Raw genomic sequence first — 25,061 nt, 5'->3', positions numbered from 1 at the left:
AAAACACTGAATTGGAAATCCAAATATCTAAACCATTGCTGCATTATCTAAAGTCCCATAGTGTTTGCAGTATGTGGAGTCTAAATCTGAGTTGGCATCAGGTCACCCACTGGGTCATTTTGTATCATGAGTCAGACAGGATTCTATTTATTCCTCAAACAATGCCGATGGTGCAGCCCAAACAGTCCTCTGTCCAGTCATTGCCAATTTAATTAGAGCTTTTGAGGCGCGGCTAAAACCATCATGCAAACGTGTGTCATAACCAAATCCTCTTATTGTTTGTCCTCTGTGCCACGCTTCATTCTACTGCCTGCTCACATAGAGATTATTGGAGGCAGACCAATACAAAAACAAATAATAATATTGGTTTCATTTATAAAATCTGGGATGTGTTAACTTTGTGTTTTTGGACACCACGACCCAACTTTAACTATGTCACTTCTCGACTAGTGATTACTCTCCAGCCACCGCAACAGCCTCAAAGACACAGGTTCATTTTACGTGTTTTTTATGTCTCAAAATGCTCTGGCTTCATGTTACATAGAGCACAGTTAAATAATGATTCCCCTGACTTCCCAGCTTTACTTCTGACTGCTACTGAACAGCTGTTGTTTTAGCATTTCAGGTATTCCAGTAATTTACATGGAGAACAAGAGATATATTAGAAAGTAGGCTGATTGGTGCAAAATGTTCAACATGTGCACCAACAAGGCTTTGTAGTCTGTATATAATTTAATGCAATTCATTTTTGTAAAGGCTGTAATTGCCTCGCAGGGCTGCAATTTTTTTTTGATTTTATCTGCAAGTTAACATATTTGCAGTTGAAATCGGCATATGCAAAATCCCACAACAGGAAAGAAGTGCCACAGATTAAAAGATTAAAAGCCATTATTTAAACACAAACTAGAATCAATTCATATAATTTCTCAGTATTTATACTTGTCTTGAACAATAATAAAGTAAATCAAATGGTTATTTGGCAGGTTTTGAGCCAGATTAGAAAAGCAGTCTGCCTAAACTTATAAAAAAAAAAACTACTTTTGCTCTATTTTTACACCAAATTAATGAATTCCGATCAAAGACGATGCAACTTTTCTGATTAAGCCCCTTTTTTGTCACTGAAGTAAATATTTCTTCTGAAGATTAAAACCAGCCTGTGATGCGCTACATAAAAATGAATGGTGAATATAACCTTGATTAATGTGTCTGTATTATTCCAAGCAGAAGTCCCACCATCTATTTCCAAAGCACAACAGCAGGGCCATTTCCAGATGTGATGGATTTTTATTATGACAGGGCATTACCGAGCAGCGTCTCTGGCATAAAGCCCACAGCCACAGACGGCTGCGTGAATTTAACATCCACCAATCACACTTGATTCATCCCTCTCCTTGATCGCTTCCAAAAAAAAAACCTGCTGATAGTGGCACTCTTAATAAATATTAGAAAAAAGGTTTGGTGCAAATAATAGCTTGGACTATTTCCAAAAAAGAACGATTTGGCGCAATACATGACTCACAACGCGATATTATCACGATTTTGTGATGCATCGATATATTGCGCCATGTATTACAGTTTTTTAAGAGCCAAATATACTTTTAAGAACTAAATACTTTATAACAACAGTATTTATTTGTTAAACCACAACCTGCACCAAATATTTTTATATAATATTAAAATACACACATTTTAATAATACAAAAGTGAATAATAAAGGCTTAAACTAATGAATGAGTATGTCAAATGTATTATGCATGAAAAAAATCCTTTCTCTAAACAAGCAAGAAAATTATAGCTATGTCACATAATTTTATACAATCTACCAAAAAAATACTCTCTATATCGATGTCATAACTGTATTGCCAAATGTGGTACCTCAATACTATTGATATCGTAGCACACGACTATTTGATGAAATTTAAAAATGCTATACTTTCTGAACCACCTCAAACAACACCTTTAAGAGACTATACTTGCAATTTATATTTTATAATAACTTTCAGCTGCCAGGGCACATTTAACTGGCTATTTAGAGTCAGTCATCAATTCACTTAACCCAGGAGAGACCCAGTGTAAAACAAAGACGGCATTATTAAGTACAAAGTAGCATTTCAACAGTTTTAATCAAGAAAAAAACAGACCTGCTGCAAGAGATCATATTATATCATATTGCAATTGCAAATATATACTTGTATATTATGCTGGTGGTATTTTACTTGAGTGAAACCAAGAAGACCAAGTAATGGATCTAAAATAACTATTAAAAGTTTGCCCCTGTGAGTCTGCATTAACCGCTGGTGTGCTGTTACCAAGGGTATTTTTAGGCGCCAGTCGATCCTCTGATCGCGCTTGTGTAGTGCAGTGATTGCTATTGATGCTAAAAGGCTGCAAATTCCTGGACAGTATTCATCCGCAGCTCTAATATATGCAAACACTGCAGTAGTTTCCATCTGACAGTGCAGCAACAGGAACTAAATGAAATGTTGACTTGAAATGTTTTATCTCATTTTTTTTTCAATTCTAATTCCATGAATAAATGAATGGATTTATTTGAATATGTGTTTATGTAGCAAAATTTAAGAATAGCTCATTCAATCAATACATGGAACAATAAGGGAAAGGGAAGAATTGTAAACTTATTGAATTCCACCCATTTTCATAGGTTCAAACTTTAGCTAATTTTACCCAGCTTCCTTTTGATGCCCCTGACCTGTGGGGTGCCCCAAGGGTCTATCCTGGTACCCCTTCTGTTCAACCTCTACATGCAGTTAATATGCAGCGAAAATGTGTCCTATCACAATTATGCAGACGACACTCAGATCTATGTTTCGCTGACGACAGGTGAATCTGGACCAGTAGATTCTCTCTGTCACTGCATCAGGCAGATCAGTGTGTGGATGCAAAACAACTTTCTCCAGCTGAACTCAGACAAGACTGAAATAATCGTTTTTGGCCCACAGAAACAAAGAGAAAGTGTTAGCGGTCACCTCCAGAGTCCCGCTCTAAAACCTACAAACCAAGTTAGAAATCTGGGGGTAATAATGGACTCAGACTTGATATTGTCAAAATCAAAAATATAGCGTCTAAACCAGACTTGGAGAGACTTATCCATGCATTTGTCTCCAGTAGATTAGACTACTGTAACGGCCTGTTCACTGGCCTCTCCAAACGAGCTGTAAAACAGCTGCAGAACATCCAGTACAATTTTAATGATTTCCCCCCTGTTGTGTGAAGCACTTTACAAATAAACTGGCCTTGCCTTGCCTTACGATCACTTTAATCCTGTGCTCAGGTCTCTGTACTGGCTTCAGGCTCAGAGAACAGACTTTAAAGTGGCACCAAAGTACATTGTTGACATGTTAGTGCCATATAAACCATCTCGGACTCTGAGGACCTCAGGGACCGGCCTCCTGCAGGTGCCCAGAGTCAGGACTAAACATGGACCGGCCTCCTGCAGGTGCCCAGAGTCAGGACTAAACACTACATGTTAAAAAAAAATATTGAATTTAATGGAATCAGTGTTTCAGTTTTAAACAGTAACAATCTAGAACAGTCTTCCAGCCCAGAGTAGATATCTCCTTCACTGTGATTTTTCTTGAGGTTAAAAATGTTTTTGTTTTTCCTTGCAGAGAGGGAGGGTCTTAAAACCTGTCTTGGTCAATCTGCTTGTGTTTTAGTGCTATTATTTTTGTTAGCGTTACTTATACATTCTAGTTCTATTATAAAAATCTATAAATTCTAGATCAAAACTGCGTCAAGTCAGAATGTGGCAGACACACACATCTCCATAGATGCTATTGCTTTCCACCATATTAAACTCCACCACTAATGCTGCGTTCCAGAAGAGTGAGAAGTGGGTTGAATTCCACTTGAACATTCCAAGTTCCGAATTCATAGATATCAAAAGTTAAATTGTGAGTTTATAAGAGGATATTTGACATGCAGTGACTAATTCATGTTTCAGGATGATTGCCACGGAGAACATACAAACACCACAAATAAGGAATCAAACAAGAACATTTTGTAAGGGCTTGACCTGTTTTTCATTATTATTTCAGTTAGCCTTAACTTTTCATTCCATCCCAAAATACTCATGCAGTATTAAGATGAAAAAGCTTCAAAAGTTAAAGAGAGATTTGCTTTTTCAAGGCCTCTCCTGCAGCAGCACAGCACCAGCTCAACTCACACACAGGGATAACTGTCATTCTAATGAACGTAAACACATGTGTGCTGGCCTAATACTTTTAATTATACTAACAAAGACAAAGACTGCATTTTACTTTATCTCTGTCATAAAATAAGTTTGAAATAACTTTTGAAGTGCACATTTGAATCTGTCCTACAGCAGCTGTTACTATGACTACTACTAATGTGTCTGGCTGATGCTACAAAACATTTCTCACACAGTCAAACAAATAAGCAAAACAACAGAATAAACACAGGTCAGTAGGTTCTGACAGACATTATGAAGGGCGGAAAATAAAAATAACCTGCGTTCACAAACGCCGCCTGATTCAAAAGCTCTGTAGTGAATGATGTAGCATCTGAACCTAATTATTTTGGGAAATCCATCCTTTGCTTCTTTTGATTTGTGTTGGCCCGGCTGCCAGCTGAGGCACCGTTTGACTCTTTCATACAAACGGTTCCAAAAAGACTGGAAAAAGGAACTCATTACAACAGTGGACATGAATTAAAATATTCTCAGGTGAAATTAATGTTTAAAGTGCATGTGATTGGAGTACACATTTCAGTCAAATATAATGAACACAATTTCCGGTATATTTATATAACTTTTTATAACTTTATAAAGGTATTTCCTGGTTGGACAGCAACAAGCAACTATACTCAAAACAAGAGCCAAAATCCATATAAATTACACAACAGTTGGGATTTGACATTAAATATGACCTGATAACACCTTTATTTTGTTGGATGATCATTTAAAGTGTCAGAAAGTTGTGTCAGTTGAGTGTAAATGCCCTGTCCCAATACTCGCACTATACACTACACACTTGACTGAAGTGTGCATCCTCTGAAAGTGTGTAAGTGTAGAAGGGCACAGGGGTAAACATGAGAGTTGAGACAGTTGCACTTCAGAGCGTTGTGAATGACGTGAGGATAAACAGCAGCGTAAAACATGCTGTGAGTGGTGTTGTTAAACCGAAGATTAATTCATCAGAAAGATTAGGACAGTGCCTGTCAATGGCACGTCGCACATTGATGACATCATAGACAGGCAAAAAAAACTAAAACCTCATATATAATTCCTTTAATTTAATTTAATAGATTTTTTTTATTTTTGAAACTATCTATCTATTCACAAATGTAAAACTATAAGTTCTTCACCTGAGGTTCTATACCACCAAACTATGTCATAATCTGTCAAATAGACTTTAAAGACCATTTTATACATCTATATTTTCTTTTTGCTGCTAATCAATTTTCAACAGTATTAACAAATATAATACCAGATTTCTGAGGATTCATAAATACACAATTTATAGAAATTTATTCACTGCTTTTGAACCCATTGTTGCAGGAAAATAAGGTCAAAACAAACCCGGACAACCTTTTCCTGTTCTTGAGCCAGCATCTTGATCATTATTACGCTGGGAGATCATCTTTTTGCACAAGTTTGATCCTAATTACGAGAACAATCAGAACGTTTTAGGCTCGGCCTAGTTATTAAACTCCACCCGCTTTGAGGCAAAAGTGTTGACAAAACTATTTATTTTATGGTTCGGGACACTGAACAAACGACAAAGAAAATCCTACAAAATTGCCCAGCGCCCCTCTATAAATCTGTAAACAGTGAAATCAAGATTTATGAAAGTGAATAAATCAAATGGAAAGTTGGCTATAGCACGAGTTTTGAAAAATAGTGCGTGCGGCTTCAAAGAGTCATAACCGTTTGTTCAGGGCTTGTTCCTTTAAATTCTATAAAAGAACATTACCATCAAATGAACATGTTTTTCAAGTGGCGACCTGCGTTCAACATACATGTGATAAATCTACGCCGCTCGCCTCCCACAGTAGCGTGAAACTCCTACTTACCGACTGAACTCTCCCACACACTACAACGAGAAGAACTAACGCCACGCGCCTACAGTGAAGCATGTGCAGGAGGAAAAGACAATCAAAACAGGGAAAGGGAACACGATGGATGCTGCACAAACACGTAAACAGTAGCCATACAAACGTTTAATTCAATAATAAATAATACAGTGAATTAAAATGTATAGATTCGTTGAACCTTGAAATAAATAATGTCTGAAATTGTGTCAATAACCATTTTCCACAAAAACTATAAAAACATTTATAGCTAAACATGGCTGAACTTGGGTGAACAAGCAGTGAAAAATATATGTATTAAATAGATAATTAATAGGTTAAAATACGATTCCAGCACAATATACGACAGAAGGGGCATTGCTTTAATTGGCGGTCAAAGTGTCCTTAAGCTGGGACAATATAGTGTAGAATTCCCAATGGTCTCGTCAAAGCTCCTCACTGAGCCAGGATTATGTTCAAACCTCCCAAGAGAAAGAGGGTGAATAAATATGTTAAAGGACAGAACTGAAGGCACAGAAACACCAGAAATGGCAGCGTCGTTTTTTGAACAAGTGAACTTTGAACTGGTGAACATTGTCACGGCTAATATTGGCACCCAGATCAATATTTACTTTGGAGCGATCAGAGAGTAACTTCTGGATTATGGCTGCGTTCACGCTTACACTTAGCCCTAAATTTAGCCCTTTTTTTGCCCTGGTTTGGTCCTGTTCTAGTCCTTGTTAAGACCAGATCTAGTCCAGGTTTGGTTTCGGGTTTAGTCCCAATTTTGACAAGGTTATAGAACATTTGAACTGTTTAATATTGTAAACAAAATTAGCTGTGATCAAATGTATGTTTTTAAAATGTCAAATCTAAATGTAGTTTTCCTTAATTTTATATTGAATTAAAATATAACCTGGTGTCTGTCCAGGTTTAATCTAATCATAGCTTTATTGAAATATAAGGATATTCATTTATTTTTTTGCAGATCAAGTGTTGTTAAAATTTAACAACACTTGATCGGCAAAAAAAATAAAAATAAATGCAGTTAGCACAAAATGCAAACTAGTTATTGAATATCCCAAGTATTTTTTCATGTAAAATAGGTGCCAACATTAATTACCGTAAGTCCACGATAACTTTCCCACACAAAAACGCAATAGTAAAATGTCAGACCAGTTTGAACAGTTAGTGAACACCTAAAAGGGCCTGGGAACAGTTCTGCGTGTGCAGCTGATGCTGTTTGGTGATCATTTGTATGGATGTGGGTGATGGAGGTTCCTGGTCTTAGCTCTCTTGGACAGTCCCACCCGAATGGGCCGCGAGCAGGTTCTGAGGGGCTCCAGACGCCGCTGCGGCTCCAACAGCTCTGAAGAAAAACAACACAAACAAAGGTAAGGACAGGTATCTAAATGTGGTCATGGGTATTAATCAAGATGATTTTTCAAGACTTTTAAACGCCACAAACAAGAGATTTTAACGTTAACCAAATGTCTTTATGTTTTCTAATTTTGAGTTTTTTGAACATTTTATTTGCTCTTTGTTATTATGATCTATTCTATATTGTTATTTATGAGCTACTGTCCAAGTTATTTCCCCATATGGAGTTTGTCTAAGTTTACTTATACTTGTCTTTCTTATTTTGTAACGCCCATTGTCTTTATGCTTTGAATGAATACATTTTATGGAGTAAAAATGTCACTTACAGCCTCCATTTAATCTCCAAGCCTCCCTTTTGTGAGCAGTCTAGCTACATTCACACGTTTACAATAGTACGAGAAGCAAAACAAAGAACCAGCAAATTGTTTAGATTATGATTATTATTATTAGATTATGTGGGAGAAGGTTTGGCCATTGTAACTGATAAATCTTGCGTCTAGGTGTATTGTTTACTCGTAGCCTCGCACTGTATTTTATTCATTTGTCAGTGTATAAATAATAAACTCGCAGCGAACCTTACCAAACCCGGGGCTTAACGCAGTGTTACTCCACAAAACGGAGACAGTTCCCAAGGCTTTTTCCTCTCAAAGTGACAGCGTAAACGCGCTGTTCAGGTGGGCAGAACTAAATATGCATTCCACTTCACCTCCCACAAAGAATCACATTTATAATAAAGTGAAAACTGAAGAGGAGGAGACGAAGGATAACGCCGCCAGAGCCAAACAAACGCTGAAAATGTTCAAATGTTTCAGTGTCTGCCAGATGGAGGAATCACTTTTTAATACCGTCCCAGATATGTAAAGATAACAAGCTGCTAAAAAGACCACAACAAGAGGGTAAGATTAACGAATCATATCTATCTCTCTGAAATATATTCTGGAAACACTTAGGCTTCAAAGTCATAGAATAATGATGTGTCGTTAGCTTCATGACACATAAATCAGACACTAATTGATACTAAAACTAGATACTAATTTTAAGTATCAAGTATTGATACTAAAAAAAGCACAATAACATGAATAATTATGACTTTTCCTGAACAGTTTGGAAATGATATAAAGTACAAGGCCATAATAAAGAACGTGCTATAATTTTGTGTTGAAAATGTCAGTCTATTGTCTAAAGCCTTGACCTAAAAAGGACATTTTTATTATCTTGATGGTATCGAAGTTGGTGTCAAGAATTTAGTATAATTCTTTAGTATCGAAACCGAGTTGTTCATTTTAGTATCGTGACACTACTATGTTACTTTTTTCTGATTGCGGCACAATAATTACACTAACGGCTTATCTTTCAATACATGATACATGGAACAATACTTTTTGGGGGTCAATATTTATCATGTGTGCTTCTACCTTTTTGTATTGAACTTTTTGTTTTATATTTTTTTCTTTTAGAATACAATTTCAGCATTAGCCAGTTGAAATAAATAACTTGAAATACTCATCAAAGATTCAAACAACTACAAATTGATCTATTTCGAGCAGCTCATTTAAACAATTTTAACAAAATTGTACATTTAGAATAGTTTTCGAATGTGTTACTATATTTTTGTTTGTTGTCTGTATGCTCTTTAGCAAACGCACTTCCAAATGTGTTATCGTGGCTTAGGTCTCCTGCTTATCTCCACAGAGATATTGTTTCTTTACCTAGACTGTTCTAAAAAAAGAAAAACCTGGAAAATCCCATTGAGATTATTCATCTCTTTTTCAAGGGAGTTCCGGCCAAGACAGCAGCACATCAACACATTTAGACAATAAACAACTAGAGTTTATCAGCTCAAACCGTATGAGTTCCTTTTCTAAACCTTTAATTCAAACTGACCAATTGAAATCAGTTCTTTTAATTCTCTGCAGAAAATTGAAATGCAACTTTTAATCATTTCTGTGCAAATACTTGGTAGAGAAAGTAGCGCTGAGGCTTGATATTGCAGAGGATTACAGTATGTCCATTTGGTCTTTCTTAAATATACTGTAACTCCATGGAAACAAGCAGGTGACACCACCAAGCTACAAGTCAGGTCTGTGGAGAGGCTACCCCACTCTGAGTAAAGTTGTATGATTTTAAACGGCTTTCTCCATGAACACACCCGTCATTGAGTTAATGCAAGATATACAATAGCATATAATGGTTACATAGTGCACCTATAGGTCCCTTGTTTTTAGAATTAGTTGTGAGTCTGAGCGTTGAGTCTGTTAATAAAGCTCTAAGCACAAATAATAGAGGGAGCCATAGATTTCCCCTTGGTAAATGGCAGTCAATGCAAGCGTAAACTCACTCTGGGTTAGTTGTTCCACGAGCGGCAGCAACATGAACGATGGCGACCACATTCTCTGTCTCTGCTCTGTCTCTCCGCCCTCTACAAAACAACAGATTTTATTTACAATCGGTAGCGGCGCCACAAGGCCAATAAATGACAGCTGTGTTTGGAGGAAAGCGCTGTTGTATTCCCACTTCACTTAAGATTGGAAATGAACAGTTGCTGAACAATTGTTTTCGTGACAATTAAAATTGTTAGTGTTCTACCAGCTGCAGAGGTGGCAGAGCAGATAGTCCGCTCAAGAAGGCTGTAAGTAATGCTGTTTAGTAACTAGTATGTATGCTAGTATGCTAAGTTTAAAGTAGTAGTAATTAAAATACTCACATTTACAACTACTACTACACAATACCAACATAAGTGCAACTTAATAAAAGGTGTGATTTATTGTTGTTTGAACAATTCATGGGTTTCTGCTTCCCGTTTATAAGCACCGTTTTGAGTATTATCATAATTCAAAAGATAGAATGCTTTGTTTTAAATATAAAAAATATCACCACATTATTGGCTACTGCAATAATTGATATTGCAACAAGGTAGATATATTACAATAACATTCAATGTCCTCCAACTTTACATAAGTACAGGGCTTTTTAAATATGACTGAAAAAGACAGATTTTTTGTCATTATTTTGCCTTGATTTTGCACCTTATTTTTGACAGAGTTTGACTAATACAGGAATCTTCAAATATCGCAACGATATCATCATTGCAGGACTTAACAGACATAATCACATATCACAATGATTTACAATATCTTATCTATAAGTTGTCGATTGCTATGTATGGCAACACTGGTCATTTTGTATAACTCGGAAACCCAAAAATATTTAATAAAACATCTAGACCACATATTGGATTTTGCAAGTTAGAAAAAAATCCAACAAGACAAGCGCTTAGCATTCCCGTCTTCAATCGGGTTAAACATGTTACTGTGTATTTAACCACTCGTCCTGGGGAACTCAGGTTTGAATGTGCATTTTTCACCTGTGTCTTTCGGTTGATAGCGCGTGGCAGTCTGCTGGAGCTCGCAGCTGCTGCGCGGGACCTCCTGTTCTCCTTCACGACTCTTTGCACCGGAGCCCACGGCGACACCTTCACACTCCAGGCTGACGTCTACAACCGGATCGTCTAATTTTAGGGGAAACACGTCACTGAAACACAAATCTCACCTTTGCAAATGAAATGATCAGAGTACGAGAAGTCTGGATTTGTTTGATTACGCTGCATGTGTTAGTTAAATCAAGCCATTATGGAAGGTATGAGATTGTTTTATCCTTGGGCGAGACGCTTAATGCATATTGCCTACGATGGTGTATGAATGTGTGTGTGTGTGCGTGTGTGTTTCTTGATGTAAAGTGCTTGAATACCAAACAGAGCTACAAAAGCGCTTTATAAATGTGATCCTTTATCCTTCTGACCCTGGTTGCACACATAAGGGAATTTACTAATAACAGTTTTGAAAATCACATTATATGGTGCTCAAAACCAAAAGGGCACGCCGAGCACCAAACACATTTCCCACCTTTGCTATAATCTAGCAGAAATGCACTGTAACTGTTACATATGATCATTAATATGCACAGTCCCTATCAAATAAATACATACAAATGAAGTTACAAGGCCAAAGCAATTATTCATGTCTGCCTTGGTGTATTTATTTAGCAGTTCTTAAACCATAACTATGGACTGATATTATATAAAATCTAATCGCTAAGCTTTTCTCACTCATTCCATCTACTAAAATCTGTACTGACATTAAACAATTTGTGATGTTTTGATACAAACTTTTAAGTGTTTAAGTTACAGATGAATACAACAATTTTATGACAATTAATTATTCAACATTATATGACCAAACAACTGTGAAGTCCTCAATTTACTTTCAGTCATAAATACCTAAAAGATTCACCTTCAGCTCTATAAAATCAAGCTTTCTGAGGGATAAAGTATTTAAATGTGACGTAACCCACAACAACCCAACTTTTTGGGAAAATAGATCAAATGGAAATAACGTGTTTTTGGTTAAAGACTATTATTTTGATTTATTAGTCCTTATGATTATATTTCAACCTGTAAAATCACAATTATAGATTCAGGTTGTATCAGTGGCTGCTCTAAGACTAAACTTTTACTGAGTTTTCTGTTTGGTGCACTTTTTGCATATTTGTAATATTGTAATTTTTGTACAGCACTTTGGTCGACTGTTGTTTTTTAAAAAGTGCTTTCTAACAAAGTTGGATTGGATTCAATGGGTCCAAACCTTGACATCCCTGACTACTATATGATCACTTACCTAAAGATGTTACTCCAGCATCTGGCTCTTCTGGGCTCTCATCATCGTCTTTACACTTTGAAGCTTCTCCTTCTTCTAAGGCCTCAGCGATTTCCCTCAGAGGCTCGAGAGATGACGTGTCGTCGCCGCATGACATATCACTCGCACTGATCTCGAAAAACAGCTTCAGCTCTTCCAGCACTGTGTCAAATTGCATTTTCATCTCAAACGCGTGGCTGCCATTGCCTTCACAGTCAGAAAAGTCACTTTCAATCGACACAATCGAAAAGTCAAGGTTTGAATCGTCTTGGAAGCAGTCGTAAATTTGTAAGTCAGCGTCACACAGCTCTGGCCAGCCCTGGGCCATAACATCTGCTGCTAAAATGGGGCTTGGGACTTCGTTACAAGTGTTACGGTTGCTTAAACATCCATCTTCGTTCGGATTAGACAACTCAATCTCTTCAGTCATCTCAGATTCACGTGAATTGGAGTCGTGAACTTGATGCTGGGGGTTTTCCAACATCTGTCGGGGCGGGCTGGCGAGCAGGGGACGGTTGCCCAGAGCAGACGAGTCCATGTCGTTGTCTGGTGAGAGCTGGATCTTTTCGAACGTGTCAAAACACCCGACGGGCGTTTGCTTGGTGAAAGGAAAGGCAGATGGCGCTGGGGAAAATCTGCCATTACAGTCGTGTAGAGTCGCGACACTGTGATCAGAGCGCTGTGAGTTTATTCCAGAGTTATTTATTCCCGGGACAGCGGCCTCACATGAAGTCAAACTGTCATTACTTTTAGCTGCATGTAGATTCGCGTTCAAAGTATTTTCATCAATGTCCTTGTCACTGCTTTGTTTTAGAAAGTTGCCAAAGGTTTGATGAAATTCAGAAGGCAACTGAATAGCCACGTTAGTATTCTGTTGTGGTGACATCTGTAGGGCAGTAGCTTTTTCTCCTTGATGTTCTACAATGCCAAAACTATTCTCTGTTAATACATGGCAAGTGGAGTGATTCTTCTCAGCCGTGTTGTCCTTTTCTTGCTCTAACACTAACTCAACCAGTGCATGCTCACTTGTGTCCTCCTTTACCCCCTTTTCTTTACTTTGCATCATTTCACCTTCCACCTCAAGTTTGTTCAAATCTGTGAATTGGATGTCAGCCATGTTTACTTCAAATTGCTCTGACCCTACAGATGTTGCTTCTTTCTCATTTATTTCCTCTTCCATGGCTCTTCCTTCTACTGTGTTTTCCTTGCATGCTGTTTTACAAGACGTGTGTTGGTTATCAGCAAAACCAGCCGAGTCTATTCCACCTTGAACCCCACTGCTACAATTACTTTTATTCCTCGAATTGCAGTGTGCACTCTCGTTTGTCACTTTATACATGTTTTGTAGAAGAACCACTTCTTTCAACCACAGCCCATTGTCGCCGTTCATGCTAACAACTGTTATTTCTTTCTCGCCTGTCTCATTCTTTCTTGTCATGTCCCGCCGTGAGTGCTCAACCACTTGCACCTCTGGGTGGTCAAGGCTACCAGAAAGGCTTCCAGATTGATTCTTCTCTTTCAACTCATCTTCCACTGTCCCCCGGCTTCCTCCGCTTTGATCTTCAGCAGAATCAAAAATGGCTGAACCGCCGCAGCAAGGGCTTGTGGGTCTCCAGCGGTTTTCAGTGTCGCTCTTGTCACTTTTTAGCGTCGCTCTGGTTTTGTCAGTTGCCGCCTCTGTGTGTGATAGACAGGCTTTTTCATATTCAAACTGCTGCTGTTCTAGACTTTGAAAGTGCAGCTGTCCGGTCTGTTCAGGCCCGGGGAGCTTGACTGTACCACCCTGCAGAGCGGCGGTATCAAGTGTACGATTTTCGTCCATTTTGCAGAGTTTTTCAGATGCAGATGTCTCAAAACCTGTACAGTGCTTTTCCGCAGCAGGCCTGTCAGCTCCACTCCTCTTTACTGGGTCAATTACACAGAAAGAGGCTGCATCATTATCTCCTTCAGTAATGACTTGACTGATGCTTACCGACGTTTGTGTCTCTGTTGTGTCATTCGCTGTTTGAATCCCAACTTCTGAGCTCAACTCTTCCACAGTCTCTGCTTTTTTTGCTTCACACGTATATTTTGCATAAAACAAGCTCATATTTTCAGCAACTGTCTCCACGTCCCTCTCACCAGCAGCTGCAGATGATTGTTTCCTACCTTCATTAAATTGCGCTTCTGCTTTCCCATCACAAGAGGCAACATTTTGCAATTCTAATGTTTCGTCATTATTTTCACCTGCTTCTGCCAAACTACTTGAGGGACACACTTTGGGATTCGTGCTGAATGATTCACTGTCCCAAAAATGGTTGAGACATGAGTCTTTTTTCACCTGTTCCATTTTATTGTTGCGAAGGGGTTTCTTACTGAACTCACATTCAATCTCCTGTTGATTACGCTCTTCAGCCGTTGCCAGAGCTCCATTTTGCATATCAGTGTCTTCATCACGAGGTGCTTCTTCATAACTGCAATCAGCTTGACACCTGACATCTTCTTCAGCCCGAGTCAAGGTGACTATTTGGACATGAGAGCCGCTGTTTTGCACCTGCCTCCCCTCGTCCGTGTCTCTTCTGGCAAGGCAAAACACAACAGGGTGTTCGCATTGGAGTGATTTCCCCAAAGAGCTGCAATCATGCGATGCTGTCGCGGCATCATCTGAATCAAATAACATGTTTAAAATGAGCCTGTCAGTTTCTGTGATATCTGTAATGGAAACTTTGGATTTTTGGGCTTGCACGGTTGAATCTGTGCCAAAATGATCAAAGCTTTGAATATGTGTGGTTTCTAAAGGCAGATTTTCTGAACATGTCTGGCTTCTGTTCTGCTGTATAAAGCCAGGTTGTGGAAATGTAAGAAGCTGAGGAGAGTCAATTAGCTTTTTTCCGTTGTTTGCCTCTGCGTGATCTGGCCTTGGTCGTTTAGGAGACGGCGGCGAGGTCACCTCTTCCACAGACGTATGATTGTCGTAACCATCCATGTTTTCTACTCCTATTGAAATAAATGAAAGTTGTATTTAATCAGTTAGTTGCATTTAATGGAAGATTTAGAATATAGTGTTACAGAAGTACAATGATAGTGCATCTAGTACTTAAAGGCACGTTGGACGATTTTTCGGCGATTTGAGAACGCACGGGGAAGTGCGCATAAGCACTCCCCCGTGCGGACTGATACAACACACATGTGCGTTTGTTTATTAGCGCGACGGATCGCATCGCATCTCTCGTCTCCCGTAGATTTCAGTCCACTTATGAGTCAGCTCGAACTGTCTTTCTCCGTCTTCATTTTGCCCCGTACACTGAGGGAACTATATTATGATAGATCAATGCGCTTAGACACGCGGAAATGTGGGACGATCTGCGATACGTGGCAGGACTAATCGGCCGTCCACGCCACGAGGAAATAAGACTCAAATTCATGCCAAAAAAATCGTCCATTCAACCTTTAATGTTTTATAAAATTCTTATAGCAACTGTAGGTACATTTTACAGTATTTGAAGGGAATGCAATGCATACTCAAATATGTTGGTCACCAGAGCTAATCAACCAAATAATATGTGTATTATGTTAACATGTAGATAGGGCTGGGCAATAAATCCAATTTTAATCACAATTGAGATTCAGTTGTGTCTCATTGTTAATTATATGTGTTTTTAATCAATAGGTATAAAGCCAATTCTTTGTCATAGGTTTGGAGAGGGTAATGGGCTATATTTGGTTTGGTTTATGTTCATGAAATCAATACTGAAAGACTTTTTTTGTTTTGTTTTTGAAAATACATAAATGTGAGGGGAAAAAAACTATAAATTTTTGAATAGTTATATATGTACATTTAAGTCTGTTTTAGAAAGATTGGAATTTTGCATTATGACTTACCGGTGTTTGGAATCAGAATAAAAAGCCTACTTACATACATGTGTTGTTGTTACTTAGTGATTTTAGGTAATTGAAACGCTATGCACATCTTAGCCTTCTTAAGAGCGTAATTTATGCAGGACAGTAACTCACCTTGATCCCAAACCTGTGGTGAAGTCTGACAGCAAACCTGAGAAATGGGACACAACACATTATTCTATCAGCGGATGGATTTGTCAGAGCAGATTGTTTCTCAGCATGGAGCACATTCACTGCACAGAGAGGACACCCGGCTGCAGCGCAGACCGATACCTGTCTTTACTGACCAGCATTAATGAGAAACGCCACAATGAGCTTTGTTCCAGACACACAATGTGCCGGCTTTTAGGTTTCCAGAGATATGCAAATGCACGCTAATTAGACAAATGGATTGTTAGAATGGCAGAGTGGAGCGAAAGAAAAAACTGTTACTGAGCAGAACACTGGTTTACGTCTCATGACTATTGATCAGAGTTTGCCGTCGATTCAAATGAGATTAACTATGGTAGTCAGGGTGGGCTGGGCTAACACAGATTGATAATGAAACTAAATGCATCATTTTTACACTTAAAACAAAACAAGACAAAAATTGTGCTTTATGTGATTTGAAATTAAATTAACCTTAACCTTAAATAGGTGTGTACTTTGCAAATCATTGAGCCGAATGCATTTCTTTGAGTTGCACGATGTAGCATTTCCGGTGGGGGGTCTGCCACTTGCTTGTCGCCATGGAGATGTTATCGCTTTGTCTGGAATGTTCCACAGTATGACATTAAACTTACTGTATCTATTTTAGATTATATTTGTTGTTTTTATTGCTCAAAAATAAATTCTGGCCTGGTGGCATCTCCTGCTGCTTGTCTCCATGGAGATGGACAACGGTACAATGCCATACTATGGAACATTGAAGGCATCTCCATGAAGACAAGCAGGTGGCAGACCCTACAGAACACCTTTAACACTACTATTTTGGGCATGTTTAATTAATGATCTATTATAGATGTTATTACTTTTAATCGTGCATTAACTCTAACTGCTAACTAAGTTGAATAGTTGTGTAATAGTTTTTAATGTCAAGTGTTGACAGACACTTAACAGAGTCAAGTGTTAAAAAGGCCTCTATGCACTGCAGATCAACTGATACTGTTTGTTTTTATGGGCCGAGTCCAAAGAAACCAAGCTTATCTGTATGTCTATAACCTATACAGGGGAGTATAGGTATGCACCCCACCTTTATAAACTTTATTTTAACACTTCATTTCAAAAAGGGAACTGCAAAAATGTGACAACCAGTTTGTAGTAATTTGAAATGATATAATTATGGGGAAATAATCCAAATCAGCCCATCAAATGAGTTTATTAGGCATCGGTTTGTTTGGATTCATGGGTGCGTATCTATTCTACCCTGTACTTATACTTCCCAGTACCTATGTTCCCCTTTTCTATGAACAGAGGAACTACAGTACCTCACGTATAAAAAGGTCCCAGTAGGATGTACAAATACCGGCCAATCGCTCTATCTAAAGTTATTTTTCAAAGTAAATCCATGACCCTCACCCAGGCCCTAATCTATACCACAATCTCCAAAACTAGGCTCTAATTTAACCATCATTTAAAACAAGGCTCTACCTTATCTCGACTTATTACTTACCTTACAAGTGCGAGCTAAACAAAAACATCCCCACAAATATAGGAAATTAGAATAACTGTATTGAAACACGCTTAACAAACGTGATTGTAAATTCCAGGAGGTAATATAAATCATAATCTGACATGTTAAGAGCTTGTTGCACAGTTTTATTCATTTACTGACCTCGTTAGCCAAACAACTCGGCAGAAGTCTTCTTTTGGACTGGCTAGTTTCCTTAATGCGGGAAAAACGGGAGTCAAAGTGTAAATAACTGCGGTTCATAACGCGAATTCATAAACTTTGGCAAAGCTATGCGGTCCCCAAACACTTAAACCGTCCAACATGTACCTGTTTACTTACCACACAATCGTTCTAAACACGGACGCCTCCAGCTAGCTCGTTTTGACTTGTGGCGCGAAACACTGGCCTAGCATCACGTCATCACATACGACACGCGCGCGGGTCATACTAAACACGCATCTATCATGCTTTTCCCCAGCGTTTTACACACGACGAATAACCAAACACAGCTCATAATATGTGCTTTATACACGCTCCATTTGCCCGCGTTTAGACATCGTCCTCTTCTTGACAGCGTCGGCCAATAATAAAGCAGAAGAGAGACATTAGAGAGACATTAGAGAGACATTAGAGAGACAGTGGCCGCTTCGCTTTGGTTCAGTCTCCTCCTCTGCTCTCCAAACACCACCAGCGCCGAGGCTTCTGAACAGCCGTGATCAGCCACACACCGCGGGACCTGCTTTACTTTGCACACCCCCCCGTTCATCACCAACAACAACAACCAACATCTGACATTTCTGACAGATTTAACTCGTGCATTGACGCGTGTTTCTCGTGCGTAAACGCGGCAGCTTCTCGCTCTTTGGACCAGCTCTTTCTCCAGCGCCAGCAGCCGTCGGACTTCTGCCGTTGTCTCCCGTTGTCTCCGCACTTTCGCAAAGGTAGGAGGACAATTCCGTGCCCATCGATGTTGATACTGCGTAATTTGTTTTGTTGTTGCCGTAACGAGCTGGCGCTTCTTTCTTTTTAATAACGCATTTCGTGTAGTTTTGGACGGTGAACACCTGCATGATGCAACGCGGTGCGTCAATTGGTTTCATAAGACTTCAAATGACTGGAATTATTTGGAGAGTTGCAGTGTTGAAGGGTTTTTCCAGTGTCAATACGTTGTTTTTTTGTTGCAAATACGCACTACTGGAACCTGACATAGAAGAGCATTTTTGACTTGTATTCTGTGTCTAAACCGTTGCATCTTTGCCTATTTTCTTTCACATAAAGCACTTTTGACCACTGAACGATTTTAAATGACCACTACTCGAGATGCCATTTGAATTCTATAGGTTGTTTCGAGTTACATTCACACATCCAGACTCTCAAATGTCCAATACTATGCAGATAAGATGTCCATATGGCAGGAATAAGCTGCGTTTCAACTGGTCCTGATGTTGCATGGATGGGTGTGTGAGCGTAGCGCAGGGTTGGGTCTCATTTTTATCACACTGAACTGACTGCACATGTGAGCCAGCCGCCGCCGTTGTCTCCCATTTCTCATGTTCTTTCCATTTCCAGGATATTAAATCTGCCATATGCCCCATTATTCTCCTGCGCATGGTTCCACTGCCAGAGGCCAGCGCTCCATCTCAAGGTCATCCCCTGTTGGCAAGTGATGGTTAAGGGACACAGTGTTATGTAATTGCCTATTCTTACCTTCCTATGCTGCCACTCCTGAAAGCTGTCTTTACTGCTGTTTCTATGGACTCCCGCAACTGTCTCGTTGTGTGTAATTATGGCTATTTTTTCACTTTGGCTTAGGCGAGACCCCGGTGGATTCTACAAGACAAAGGGTATGACTCAGGTCTGGTGTCAGCGTGGTGCTTTATCTGCCTCACTCCCAGGCTTGGGGTTTATTAATTTATTTACCTCGAAATTCTTGTTTTTCCCCCCAAGCTAAAATATGACTCTGACATTTGCCGATCATGCACCAGCTGTCTGTGTTTTTAATTTAGCTGGATGTGAGTAAGTGGTGCAGAACTGAAGCAGGCGTAACATGACGCGCAGGAAGCAACAGCGCTAGATTTACTGAGAGTGTTGGTGATTATGGCCTTCTTATCACATCTGTCTGGTAATTTTGTTTGATTTAGGCTCAGATTTTGTTTTTGTTCTTCTTCCCAAAAGCCATATCACAAAAAATGGAATTGATTAGTGCGTGGCTGGTGGCAATCAAGAGGCGTGAAAACTGGAGAGATTTGCTCATTTGGCAGAAGGCTGATTATGCGGGGGAACTCTGTACCCTTAAAGTTGTGGGTTGTTAGTAGAGAAATGTTTAAAACACAAAAAATGACAACAATGGTAGATTATTGTGACAATTTTGTTCACAAAATATGTTAGGTTCCAATTAAATTAATTATTTCTAGCTCTCTAAGATTTTTTTTTTTTTTACAACCATAGTTAGTATATACCTGGTAGCATTTCAAGATTTAAAATAACTTTCTTAGTAACTGAATGGTTACAATCTAATGCAATTTCCAGTATTGATACCAAGAAAATTAAAAAATGTGAGCAGTCCAACCACAAAGGGCCAAATGAATGAATGCAGTTTTATTGAATATCAATTGATGCAATAGAATTTGGCTTTTAGTTGCATCTTGCAGTGTCCCTCCCGTTTCCGTATTGTATGTATGCTTTATTAGAGGTTATAGTAGTCAAGGCGTGACAATAAACGAGGGGCCGTTCGAGTGACGTAAGCTTTCCAACTGACATAGAGCAGATAGTGAAAGAATGGAGCAGGACAGACGGATGAGTAACCACCACTGTATGATGTAAGCTTACGACTGCCATATGGGAATCATCTCCAGGGTTAGAAGTTCAACCAAGATTTAGCAAGCGCATATGGACATGGCACTCAATCCACGCATCGGGAAGCTTAATACATTTCACTGTTATAACCCTATAGGCTGCAGTGAGAATGTTGAACAGTGAATGAAACTTTAATGATGTCGAGGAAAGCGTAACTCCGCTCACATGCACTACTTCTCAGACATAGTGGATAAAAGCATGCATAAGCTTCGGCCGCTCGTTTTTTTTTCTTCTTTTTTTTCTCCCTCCCTCTATTTTTCTCTCTCTCTCTCGCTCCTTCTCTTTCTCTCTCTGTTTCTCTCTTATTCACTCTTTTTTAGTCTATCTTTTGCACTTTCCTTTAATAAAAATTGTACAGCGTAAAACAAATACTTTGAAGACGTACAACTACAGTAGGTAGCGGTAAATGCCCCTTTTTCACCACCAACAAAAGCAACACAACAACAACAACAACAACAACAGCAACAGCAACAACAACATAAGCTTCAGCCATTGAAGTGCCTCATATAGACCTCAATGGTTACTAAAAGCTCATGTTTTCTTTCTGTGAGATCATGTTTTGATGGTAATTCTTAATTTGTTATAGTCTCACTCCACATTTTTGGTCTCTAATTGACCATAGTTTAGGCTTCCAAATGAAAAAATGTTCCCTGAATGAGCTGTAATTTAGGAGGCGGGCAATCACACCTGTCAATCAACAAATTAGTGTGATGGATGGTGTAGAAATGACCTTTTGGGGAGAATTAAGGATATTACTGTTTAAGCTGAACCAAGTACTTTTTTGATGGCATTAATTCATCATTTTAGCAAAAGTAGCAGCCATAACTCAAACTTGTTCAATTGAAACAGAACAGCTGAACTCATGAGATAATAGAATGTCCGCTAAAAATGTCTTACTTTTTTGTAGGATGTCGCAATATCATATTTTAGTGTTAAGATTATTATATTGAGAAAAAACATAATCATTACTGAGATTATGACCAAACAACTGTGAAATTCTTAATTTTATTTAATTCCCATTGTCCAACATGCTACTGTTCCTCAAGTTTGAGACCAGCTTTTCAAATTGAACTTTTGGGAATCACAGAATAAAGTTTAAGTGACCAAAATGGCTAGATATAAAAGTACGCTACATTTAGAAATATTTTTTTGGACAATAGATTGAATTCAAGATTACATTGTGACTTGAATAATAACAATTATCAATTCACCAAATAATCTTCCCATCCCTCCCTGCTTTGTTGTTTCGACCTATAGGAACAAGTTCAGAAATGCAGGGTCATCTTACCCTAGGCTCACTCCACATGCACATCCAGCTGCAGTGCAGTGACTTGTCTTTCCATAGTATTAAGAGTGTGAGAGGAGCTCAGACCGTGCAGTGAGGTGGTGCCGGCGGAAGTGCTGTGGCGCTCTGGATACTTTCCGTTGGATTGAATATTCACCTGACTGCTGTTGCCCACTGCAGGCTTTTTCAGTGAAGCTTTCAAAACTAGGCGAAACAAACTCATTAGCGCACAGGTGAAATGTTTTTTCAAAAGCCTATATATTAACTCTTATTACCTTCACCCCTGCTGCACGTGTAAATCACGTCCTAACTGATGATACCAGGACACCAGGACAGAATGTAGTTCCTGTGTTTATGTGTTTTATTCAGCCAGAGTTTTGTAGCATCCTTTAATGTTAAATGGCATAATGATCAAGCAATAAAAATAAATAAATAAATAAATAAATAAATATATATATATATATATATATATATATATATATATATATATATATATATATATATATATATATATATATGTCGGTGTAATCCCTCATTCGTCCAGGCGTGTTCCATAGTAGAAAAAGCTTCAGTTGTAGTCATCTGGACTCAGTTTGAAAAAATAGACGTTTCGACTCTCATCCAAGAGTCATTGTCAATAAAAGAATTTAGATCGAGAACTCCGATATTAATACTGTTCTGTGGTAAGACCCGCCCATTGGGCGGAGCCTTCCTGAAGTAGAAAGAGTTGTTTGTTTCAACAGAAACTCCCCCCTTGTATCTACCGAGCTAGCCTATTCAGAATTTTTAATGGCCTATTAGAATCCTCTTTGTCTTTGTGAGACCCTGGCTCAACCACCCTGAGTACCTGATTAGCATCTAAATGTCCTTGTCCTGGTCCTCTACCTTTCCAGGGGTTCAGTGTTCCATTATAGATACCAGGAAGATTGAATCTGAGCCCTCCATTTCTGTTTAAAGAAGGTCTTTCTTTTTAACAAAAATAGCTTCCTTGACTCCTCTTTCAAACCATCTTTTCTCCCTGCTTAAAACCTTCACCTGACCGTCTTCAAACGAGTGATTAGAGGCTTCAAGATGGAGATGCACGGCACTCTGTGGTCCTGAACTTGTATTTCATCTGTGCTGATAAAGCCTCTTGTATATATATATATATATATATATATATATATATAGTAAAATAAAATATACATATATAGTAAAATAAATGAGAAAAGTAAAAAGATACAGAAGATATAAGATATATTTCCAAGAGACACATTTGAGCAATATAGCAAAATAACAAAAAACATTTACATTTTTTTATACTATTCATCACAGAGAGGCAAACATAATCACAATGCAATATTGATCTAAAACAGAATAACTTTTGAACAAACTTTTGAATGTTAAGACAAAGATGGCAGATATGTACTGGTTAAATCAATGGAAAGGTTTTTACTTTAATAATGTGTCTTCTCCACCAGGGAGTGATATCACTTTCTAGACTAACATTATGGACCTGACTGAGAACCACTCTGAGGGAACCCTAATCTGTGGCAGCGATAGAAATCTTCATTTTCAACCTACATTTGCTATATCAAATTCCAGAGCTGGAGCAATGAATAACAAATTCTGTAAATGAAGGAAGAATATAGGGCTGATCGACATCTGGAGGGAGATGAACCCCAGTGCACGTCGGTATACTCATTTATTTAATCCACATACAACCTACATCAGAATAGATCAGACGATCAAAAATCAGTGATCAGTTAATCATCTTAACCAAACAACATTTCTATAGCAGATTTTTTTAATAAAATTTCAGGCGTTAAAGAAGATGAAATCAATTATTTTTTGGACACCCTCAATTTGCTTGTTTTGACAGAAGGAGTGATGGGTTCACCTCAGAGTGGTATAAAGGTCTAAAAGAAACACTTTGCTTTTAACAACTTATAACTGGACTACCCCTACTAGTTTAAAAGAATATCTCTTAAAAATCATATCTCTGATACTTAAAGAAGGGAAGGACGGACTCGATTGTGCCTCACATAGACCCATTTCTTATCTGAATGTGGACTATTGTATATACACCTCAATTATGTTCGTATGTACGAATTGAACAATTACTAAAATTTTATCCATAATGATCTGTCAGAATGTATTAACAGATGACAAATGCAATATAACATAAGACAATCCTTGCACATAATTAATCTTAATATGATTCATTAATATTTATCAATAATGATTGATTTTGTATATTATACAAATATCAAATATTTGATTCTGTACATTTAGTACAGTCAAACACGTCACTTCCATTGCAATATATTCTTCCGGAGATGTAGTTGTAATAGTGTCACCCTTTGTCCATTGAGAGTGACCCTTCTGCTCCACAGTGGCATAACAACCAATCTGACACACGTCTCCTGTCTCGCTCGGGACACATCCGCCTCAGCTCGCTGTCTCTTCCTTGTCTGGCATGGGCTTGTCCCGTCTGATTGCTATTATGATATACAAATGTGTTAGCAGTGCATGGTAAGGATTAACTGCCTCCTCGCTCCTCACAGTAACAGCACTAGAGCATGTGTCTAAAGAGCTTTGAGTACAAGATGTCGGCATCAGTAGTTCCATGACAAACTAGTTGGCAGGGCTGCAGTCGAATAAATACATTCTTGGTTGACTAAAGACATTCCCTGTGCGTTGATTAATGGACTAGCTGTAAGTGTAAAAAGGGAGATAAAACTCAAAACTCCAACTACTCCATGCTTTCTCTTTGTGTATGTATGCATCCCTATAATCTCAATAAAAGATAAATAAAATAACATTTTAGTCGACTAAGACACTATCAACCGAGTAGTGGACTCAACGACTAAAGGCTTATGGCCCTAGAAATTAATGAGATGGACCACTTGGTAGTAGAGGAGGGAGACACATTTAAATAAAATTGATCACATTTGTTGTTTTGGAGATAAGCTAAATTTAAGTATAAAGTATATTGCTTAGTACATTTAAAAGGATGCAAAATAAGCAGTTGAAGAATAAAATAATATATATAACAAACTTGCCATGTCATCTTTAAAACAAAGCATAATGAGATATGTCTGCACTTTTTTGGGTTAATTTACAGTCCTATCATGTTTTATGTGATACTTAAACTCTAATAAAGACATTTACAGGCATTCTGATGAACTGCCATAATATGAATATCATGATCGAGATAATTCAACAAAATATTGATATATTCCTTTTTGACAATATTGTCCACCCTAACTTGGCTGTGTATATTTGC

The 25,061-nt window shown here is 38.3% G+C and overlaps 2 protein-coding genes across 3 annotated transcripts in view; one reads left to right on the top strand and one right to left on the bottom strand.

The window, feature by feature from the left end:
- Nucleotides 1-7,142: 7,142 nt before the first annotated feature.
- Nucleotides 7,143-16,235, bottom strand: LOC140354516 (uncharacterized). 2 transcript variants are annotated; one of them, XM_072439553.1, is made up of 5 exons: nucleotides 16,116-16,235; nucleotides 12,105-15,098; nucleotides 10,796-10,939; nucleotides 9,770-9,850; nucleotides 7,143-7,420 (listed from the first exon to the last, which is right to left on the bottom strand). In XM_072439553.1, exons 2-5 carry the CDS (start codon nucleotides 15,085-15,087, stop codon nucleotides 7,302-7,304), a joined length of 3,327 nt encoding a protein of 1,108 aa, XP_072295654.1. In that variant the 5' UTR covers nucleotides 15,088-15,098; nucleotides 16,116-16,235; the 3' UTR covers nucleotides 7,143-7,301. The 2 variants fall into 2 exon arrangements, with proteins under 2 accessions (XP_072295654.1, XP_072295653.1); XM_072439552.1 differs by having other exon boundaries at nucleotides 12,105-15,095; nucleotides 16,116-16,146.
- Nucleotides 16,236-18,451: 2,216 nt separating this feature from the next.
- vsnl1a (visinin-like 1a) overlaps nucleotides 18,452-25,061 on the top strand; it is a 50,222-nt gene continuing 43,612 nt past the window's right edge. The window contains exon 1 of the mRNA XM_072439548.1: nucleotides 18,452-18,593. The gene's annotated coding sequence lies outside the window, so the exon portion shown is untranslated. The remainder of the gene's footprint in view (nucleotides 18,594-25,061) is intronic.

The sequence above is a fragment of the Eucyclogobius newberryi genome, unplaced genomic scaffold (assembly GCF_026437365.1).
Source record: "Eucyclogobius newberryi isolate DKJ021-1_F unplaced genomic scaffold, fEucNew1.0.hap1 SCAF_90, whole genome shotgun sequence".
Lineage (NCBI taxonomy): Eukaryota > Metazoa > Chordata > Actinopteri > Gobiiformes > Gobiidae > Eucyclogobius > Eucyclogobius newberryi.
The sequence above is the reverse complement of the archived record's forward strand: the minus strand, read 5'-3'. Positions and strand labels throughout refer to the sequence as shown.